This window comes from Atractosteus spatula, chromosome 24, assembly GCF_055471065.1.
Source record: "Atractosteus spatula isolate fAtrSpa1 chromosome 24, fAtrSpa1.hap1, whole genome shotgun sequence".
In the NCBI taxonomy this organism is placed as follows: Eukaryota; Metazoa; Chordata; class Actinopteri; order Semionotiformes; family Lepisosteidae; genus Atractosteus; species Atractosteus spatula.
In genome coordinates, this window is record NC_142729.1 from 4,755,585 (window position 1) to 4,764,668 (window position 9,084).

Genomic DNA, 9,084 nt, shown 5'->3' on the forward strand with positions numbered 1-9,084 from the left:
GGTACTGTAGCTTGTCCAGTGTGAGCGCCGCGGGTACCTCCAGGCGCGCTGGCAGTTTTTGTACAGGCGCTCTATCAGAGTCAGTCACTGTGGTGGACTTTCGGCGGCGGGACCAGACTGAGTGTGGGCAGTAAGTACAGCGCAGCCTCGCCTTCTTCCTCCAGGGCTCTCCGCACAGACAAACCCCGCAGGACTGCGCGGCTCTTAGAGAAACACGGGCGCTTTTATGATCATATTTAAGGTTGAGATTATTAATGTCCTGTACTTAACACCTTCCACGATCTTGATATAAAATAGTTTAAACGTCAGGATCCTTGGGTTTCCAGGCGAGATAAATGAAGATATAAACCTGTAGAAACGCAGTAGATGCTCCTCCTGTCCGGGAGCAGGTTTTTTTTCTACGAGCACTGAATCAGGTTCAAGCACTGTGGTACACTTTCGGCGGCAGCACCAGACTGAGCGTTGGAAGTAAGTGATCTCTCCGTCTTTTCAGAGCTGTTTCTGTGTGTTTTTCTGAAATTATTTTTTGTCACAGAAATTGCAACTTTGAAGCTCACGTTAGGAGTTTTTTTAAAGTTCTTACTTTATAAAGTTGAAGAGTGTTGTGTTGAGAAGAGCGATTCGGTAGCGGGGTATCAGCTCGGTTAGCCTCAGCTCGGCTAAACTGCTGCGGCGCTCCTCTACAGTGCGGGATACTTTACAGGCTTCATCTCGTATAAATCCTGAGTGTCCATTTATTATGTTTGCTTTATAGTATTGTAGCGTTGCAGGTTCTTTTCAGAATTAAAGAACAGTGGAGACGCGATTAACCAACCAAACACTGACTTTATTTAACAACCACACCAAAACCGAACACAGGGTCTACACACACATATGAGGAGACTGACGGAACACATACACATATTTAGGGTGGTAACTACCTAACAACACACTATACTTTTACAGGACTACACAGGGCACTAGAATTACTAGGACATTATTTACACAGGTAGGGTCAGCCGCTGGTCATCGTGCTGACTCTCAGACTCTCCCCGGCTACCACTCCCAGCATGCCCAGCGGTACTACGAGCGCCTAGGGGCGCTTCCTCCTCACCACCAGGCGAGGGTGTTACAGTATGAATGCTTCTATTTTGAGTAGGCTTCAACGTGAGATGTGCATTAATCCTGCTGGTACTGGAGATACAGAGTCGGTGTCAAAAGCGCACAGCTGAATGTTTCCACTTCCCGTGGTCTGAAACCCGATTGAGACTGTTGGGTTCAGACACCGCCGGTCCAAGTGAGACCAGTGATGCCGCAGTATAGCCGCTGACTCGGGTCCATTTCAGGCGGAGAAGAGCTGACAGGCGCGGGCTGTGTGGAGACAGAGCCGTGTCTCCGCTCCGGCTGCACTCCGGGGGCTGACAGAACCCGAACTCAAATATGAGGAATATGAATTCATATATACAGTATGCACTGGAGTTATTGCTGTTCAATTACAACATATTAACATAAAGCATCTTTTTAAATCTTTTTTTTTTAAGAACAGAAAAATCATAATTCAATGTGTACATATCAGCTAAGTGTTGAAGTAGATTAGTGTCGTTTCAATGTTCCCGTTAGCGTTAATAATTATTTTACAATTCAGGGGCTACACGAATCTTTGACGGTTTAAAAATTGAATAATATTGTTTTCGATTGTTTTATCTCTCGCTAAATGATCTCTGCTCTTGGGTTCATAATTGCTTTTGGATTTTCACTTTGTAAGATTTTGAATAAGCTGTAGGGACAGCGGAAATGAAGACAAGAAAGTATACTTTTTGTAGTAACTGTACAGTCATCATATTAAGCTCCAAAAATGCAAGACGTGTTTTATTAAACACTTAATTAAAAAAGTATTTTATTTGTACTTTATATTTCATAGCAGGCACACGTTTTTCATCTCCAGGTGAATACACTCGCGAATTTCAGTTATTTGTAGCGTCTTGTACTTATAAAGCCTCCGTACCCGCCGGTGCTGATGGGTCCTGCAGACGGTGAAACAATCCTGTCGTTACGGGTCAGTTTTATTCAGCGGGATGCGAGACGTGCCACGTTGGGCTTTTAGTACAGGAGGCAGCAGGGATACAGCTTTAGTTTGTAGTCCTCAATAAGCAAGATATGGTTAAAACACATTTAGGGAAATAAACTTTCAGACATTACCAAAATGAGGTGTATTTAATTAATTTAAATATATGTATTTCCAACTGAAGAACTTTAGTCCGGAATGTCCTGAAAGAGTTATTCAAACCGTGTACAAACGTGTAGAACGTTAAACTTCTTTTTCCTTTTTTCAGCTATCTGTCAATAGTGAAATAATGTCTATTTTGCGACATTTCGGGTTCTTGTTCCCTGTGGGCCTGTGCGAGTCTCTCCCAGGCACCTGTGAGTCTCTCTGATCTCATTCCAACCGGTTTCCGTCTGCAGGTAACGCGCTGCCATCTCTGTCCCTCCTGCCGCCCTCCACTGCGGAGCTGAGTGCCAAGAGAAGCGCCACGCTGCTGTGTCTGGCCAACAAGGGCTTCCCGTCCGATTGGAGCCTGCAGTGGAAAATCGACGGCAGCTCCAAGAGCAGCAGTGTCACCAAGACCCCCGGCATCCTGGAAAGCGACGGCACCTACAGCTGGAGCAGCACCCTGACGCTGTCCGAGGCCGACTGGAAATCGCTGCACTCCGTTACCTGCGAGGCCAGCCAGGGGTCCCAGGCTACTGTCCAGAAGACCCTGAACAAATCTGACTGCCCAGAGTAGCCCACACAGAGGGCAGCGCCGCATTGCTGATGGCTGTGTTGTGTTTTAGCTTTATCTCTGTGACTGTAACCTTGTTGCACCGCTCAATACTCAGACATGTTTGTTAGCAACGTTTTAGACGCTCTGAGCTTCTCCATCAGCCGCTGTCCATGTGTGCGTGTTGTTTGGTCCTGTTGTACGTGCTGTTAGTGAGAGAAAAATAATAGTAATAAAGAATTTTTGAATCATGGATATCAATGTCTTGATTTTTTTATTATAAAACTCTTTTACACCACGTACTGTAGATGCATATCCGATGCTTGTTCTGACTTCAGCTTTGGTCTTTGCTTCTCTGGCTGTTTCTTCATTATCCTTGTCTGTCTGCCTGCATGCAAGTTCACTTCCCTGCCTGAGACCACTGCTCTTCATCAGAATAGTGTAGGGGTGTTACACAAAGAAAAATCCCCCCAAAAAAGCTTAACTCAGAAAAGAATTAGCTTAATTGACAATCCAGGTTAGAACAAGCCCAGAAAACCCCAGATCTTCCAGGAACAGAGTTGGAGATCCATCCTTGGAAGAATCATGGAGGTTGTTTCTCAGGTGCAGAGACTGCAGACTCAGGGGCTTAAAGCTGATGTTATGAGTCTATCAGTCTTACACCTCCCTGCTCACTACAAATCCTCCAGCTAGATTTTCCCAGTGATGAATCTCTTGCCTTCAGCTGAGATGCTACCGAGCTACATGATCATGGGTGTTCACTGTCTATCCTGTGCTGTGGTACAGGGGTGCACTGCACAGGGAACAGGCCTGTCCTGGGACACAAGGGTGACAATCAAGCATCTGGGTTCAGTTTCATGAAACACCTTGATATAAATGTCCCCTTCGGTTTACTCTCATGTGTTTTGTATATTTAAGGGTATTTCCTGATATGCTTGTTTCAGCACATTGCTCTTCAAGCTATCTTTACATTTTTCAAATGATTAAAATTGTAAATCATCTTGCAACAGGCTAATTTGTTGACAGAATCTGACGATATTCAAGATGTTACCAAAAATATTTCAAAATAAACAAATCATGCCAGTATATCACAGACAGACTCTGATCCACAAGTTCAGAATTAACAGGTAATCCTCTCTCTCAGGAGATTTTACCCTGGTATAAGTGTGTGCTTGTGATGGACTGGCTTCTGGTCCAGAGTATACCCTGACTTGTGCCAGGCTGGCTTTGTCCCCTGTGACACTGAATTGGACAAAACTGGATGGCTATTTTGCCTTCACCTGCTTTTCCAAAACACAGACATGCGTTTCAGTCCCTGAGAAAAGCTCCTACTAAGAACCAGAGATCAATCTGGGGGCCTTTTCGAAAACTAATTCCTGCTTGGTATAGTTTAAATGTTTTTGTAATGCCAAACAGTTGAGGTGCTACTGTATGTGAAATATGATGAAAATGGTTATTATCAATAACAACAATACTAGATTAATTGATATTTGTTGGGAAATATCTCTGAATCCAAGCCCTCACACTGTCCATTGTAATGGACAGCAGAGCCCAGTATTTATTTTGCCTGAGAAAGACCTAGAATATAGATCATCTGTCCAATCAGTCTTATCAATCTTCTCAAAAATGACAGGTCAGACCATAAACTATCAGCTGCAGAGTATACATACTGAGCTGGAGAGTCAGCAGTCAAACCCTGGACAGCAGCTTTTAACCAGTGAACAGATTCAATGTTTCTTTCAGTCTCCATCCAAGTGTGACTTTGTTTAGTTAATCTGCAGTAGAGTAATTAGCGCACATGAATATTAATAATTATCTAGAGTCTTTAAAAGGGACCTGTAAGCTGTTCTGCATGCCAGAGAGAGATACAGACTCTCAGAGCAGGTAGAAGAGAGTTAAACCCAGCCCTTGTGTTATGATGTAGACAGCAGTGTTAGAGGGAGAGGAGCCCCTAGAGACTCTTCTTCATCTGGGCTGTCCTGCCCTGGCCCAGCTGCAGGGCTCATCCTGTCTATGCAAATCCTCCCAGCAGCAGCTTCAGTTTCTCGCCACATCTTGTGATTTCGTAGCCAAAAATACACCGGGGACAGTCTGAGCTGGGTGCAGCCAGGCTGATTTGCCTAGCATGGGGGAGAATGGGCTGGTGGAGGGAAGTGTCACACTGTGGGGGTGTCAGAGAGCTGCACCTGTTCAAGAGCAGGAAAGCAAGAGAGCAGATCTTGGGTCTGGTCAGGCTTTTTTAAACTGAGCATCACTAACATTTTACATGAAGAGTCACTGAGGGCTTATAAATATTAACTAGATACTTTAGTAGCTCTGTGCTTTAAGCATCTCCTATGAGGTTTTAGCTACAGTAACTATATGAGCACTGAATGTTCACAAATAGCCCCAGTATAACAATGGTTTAGGTACTAATTACATTTCTGTTTGTCTTTCTGTGTACAGCCCATGTTACCCATGAATGTGTGCTCATTGTCTTGTGTCTGTCTCAGGAGGGCCTTTGATTACAGCAGGGAACACACAGGATAAGGTATGAAACTGAACCAACACAGTGGTGTTACAGACCCATCAAATTATCTTAATGTGATACAGCCTGCAACACCTGATGCCCAAAACTCACCCTTTTCACTCTGTGACATGTGCAGCAAGTAAAACACGAGTCTGTCTCTAAAAAAAAGATTACTTTTTTGGGATTGAAGAAAAAATAAATAAAATGTGAAGTTCTTTTTTAAAATTAATAAAACTTAGTAATAGGAATTATGCTGTAGATCTGCATCGTTATAGCATATTTGTTTTGTGTTTATTGTTTATATTTGATTTTATTACAGTTCAACACGCAAATCCAGTCTCACACAGATATGTTGCAGTAAAGCAGGTTCCTCCTTATGCGGGTCCTCTTGAATTAGACTGCTCCTCAGATTATTAACTGGAAGTTAATCATATATTTTTAAACAGTTTATATTATAGTTTTATCGTTTTCAGAGACAGACCCCATTCCTACTGTGAACATGTGAAATAGAGATCTAAAAGACCACTTTGTCTCTTTTGTGCTTTTGTTAGTTTTTGGGACTTGTTTCAGTGTTGAAGTGAACTCTGCTCAAAATAAGTTTCAATTGTACTGCTGGTTTGACAGTTTGAAAAAGTGTGCAGTTCGGTTTTGAAGATTAATCTGATTAGTGGTGCACCCAGAGAAAATGGACACAACACAGGTTATCCTCAGTGTTCAAAGATATGATTAATTCCTGAAGGCTGGAATTTATTATTATTCACATGATTGCTATATTATTCTGTCTTATTAGCCGCAATGCTTGTTAATAAGACAGAATTAAGTGTTTCTGTGCTTTCCAAAATGAGGCCCCATCTCTCTCTTCATCTCTGTGGTGCAGCCACAGAGAAGCTATTCATGCAGGCTGATTTAAGGTTTCTTTTGATAAGGGACAGCTCCCAAATGGGGATGCACTTAGCTAAGCCTGGCTATCATGATCAATGGTCATCCATTGGCGCCTATCTGTCTAGGGAGTGCCAGATGGACATCTGGACTCCATTCCTAAGTGTCAGGAGTAAGTGAATCATATCTCACCTTGATCAACCAATCAGGGACTGGTAGGGCCGAGTAACCCACGTGGGTCTCTGATGCCCATGAAACTTTCAGCCAATGAATGAGCTGAAGTTCCTCCAGGTAAAAACAGGCAACACAGAAAGGAAATTCCAGGAGAATTCTAGGGGTGCGAGACTATTCTAATCAATTCCAGGGCAGGACGGCCCAGGAGCAGAAAGGCTCCCAAGGGCAGGACATTCTCGCAGCGCGCCTCCCGACCATCCTGAGACTCAGCCCAGACAACCACGGAACGGCCAGTGTGTCCGAGTGCCAGAACTTTCCTCTGTTCTAAGAGTCTAGAGCGGAGGTTGCCACGAGTAACCAAAGGATCCACCCGAGGTTAGCATCAGCAGCAAGCCTCGTGAACAGGTCAGAACTGTGGACAGCTGAATCAGTTTTCAGAACTAGCTTCATCAGGAACGAACCGGTCCTCTTCCTGACCCGCTGGGACCCACAGTAACTTTTCTCCTGTGCACAAACTTCGCTAGTTAAAGCCAACACTAACTAGCCGGTCTTCAGACAGCATCAGCAGCACACCGTCGCAAGCCGCACAGCACAGCCTGGCACGGAGCCAGAGAGCGCGGATTGGACAGCAACAAGCCTGCAACTGCTTCTTTGTGCCTGCATTACTGCTCGAGAATTCAATTGTTATCCCAACCAGTTGATATCAATTTAATTCCTAAGAGTTATGTACTTGTTTTGAGTATCTAATGTAGAAGTTGTAACCAAGTTCCATTACAAAACGGTCTAAAGAATGATATACTGAACGTATATCCTCTTGATATGTGTAACTCTTCGTAACTGAATTAATATATATCTTTTGTATTCTGATAACCCTCACGATAAGATCTGTTAGGTTTACATGCATATTCTATGTATTAATAAATGTATCCTCGTGTATTAGTACCTGTGTGTGTGCGTTGTTTGAGTTATATCGCAAGGTTGGATTCTAAAGCCATTTAAAGAATCATTTTGTGATTTACGGCTACAATTAATAATTGTCCCCGTAAATGCCCAAACCCCTACAGAACTGGTGCCTCGTGAGAGCACACTACACTGGTTATCATGGTCTAATGAAGAGGTTAAACCACCCCGAGCTTGCCGATATAGACTCCAGCTCCCCTGTGACCCTGTACTAAGTAAAGTATGTGGATGGAAGTGAAAACACACAAATTCTACAAAGGAAATAGTCCTGGTTTGTGTTAAATCGCTGAAGAGACAAGGACTTGAGAGAGTGTGTGAGTGAGCAGAGTTACTGTAGGAGAAGAGTGTGAGTGAGTAGAGTTACTGTAGTTACTGTAGGAGAAGCAGCAGGCCTGAGCTTGGATCATGTGGAAGAGCTGTGGGGGCTCTTAGCATCAAGCAGTCTGGTGTTCTGATACACCTGAAGACAAGCTTCTCTGTTCTCTGACTGTCAGAAGAGCTTCTTAACTAAAAGCTGCGGAGACACAGCAATAAATGCAGCTGCCCAGGCCAGCAAGGTGAATAAGCTGAGCAATCAGCACACTGTTCCATTTCTGCAATCCAGCCCAGAGGGAGAGACACTCGAGTAACAGGAAGTTAAAGAGCTTGCAGACAGAGTTTACAGGACACTGTCAGACAATACTGTGTTGGGCACTGCCCCCTAGTGGATAAAGATATGTATAATATCTAGAACTTCAGGTGGGTAGCTGCGTCAGCATACTTGTATCTGCAAAGATACAAGTAATAGGTTTATTCCATGCTGAAAAGAGAAGAAAGAAAACACAATGTTTTGGCCGTGGAGCCTTCTTCAGGTGTAAGAAAGACAAGGCAGTAAGCAAAGGTAATGTAGCAGGAGAATAAAAGCTGGGAGAGAGGAGGAGCCAGAGGCAGGAGCAGGGGACAGACAGAGTGGCCAATCAGTTAGTGTGAAGTCAGAATAGGTGAAGAGAGGTGTGAAATGAAACCTACAATGAATAGAGAGAATTAAGAAGAAAATCAGTCTGTCATTGAGAGAAGGGGAAAGGTATGATCCTACAGATGCAGCCATTCAAAGTGCGCGTTACAGACACGTACCGCAGGTGACGTCGCTCAGTATGACGCAAGATGACGCCCGGCACCGCAGTACGTGATTGGTTGACCGACAGGGGCACTCGTGGTCCGTTGGTCTGTCGTAGAAAGACTTACAGTAAACGTCTTTGCTGTGCCCGTTGTAGATATTGAACTTTACCACTGAAGGGAAATCTTAGTAGCTGAGCATAAAAAGAATAGGAGCATACTGTAACGCGTGTGAAAGCCATAAACGATATTAATTTTGGAACATAAACATACAGTATATGGCTGGTCTTGGTACTTTAAAGAAAAAAATACACACCAGTATTCCATTTCTCCCTAAACATTGTAAGCTTCGAAGTCTTTAACGTGATACCGGAGTCAACAAGCATACTTTTAGAATTTGATTAAAAGGGAATATAATATGGAATCGCGTATCTCAAGAATTTAATAACGGTATGATTATATCCGTGTACTGCGGCAGGGCTGTGTAGGGCTGTTTCGCCTGCCTGCTCATGTGAGCTGTCTTGTAGCCTACTGGTCTAGGTGCGTGACTACCAACGGGCAGGTTGTGTGTTCAAATCCAGCTGGTGCTGGACCTTCCAGTTTTATTTATTTATTTTTTAATCGCGTAACATAAACATATTACCGTATGCAAACTGTACTGTATACAGTATGTATATGTATATTTAATGTCTTAACTGTGCCCGTTTAATTGAATTTAAAAAAATT

General features: G+C 43.6%; 1 gene segment (V, D, J or C); it reads left to right on the forward strand.

Annotated features, from left to right (window-relative positions):
- Positions 1 to 2,994, forward strand: part of LOC148815799 (Ig kappa chain V-III region MOPC 63-like) — a 72,636-nt gene extending 69,642 nt beyond the window's left edge. Inside the window, 2 exon segments of the V gene segment in view lie at positions 93 to 130; positions 2,443 to 2,994. Of these exon segments, the coding sequence occupies positions 93 to 130; positions 2,443 to 2,765 (361 nt within the window).
- The last annotated feature ends 6,090 nt before the right edge of the window (positions 2,995 to 9,084 follow it).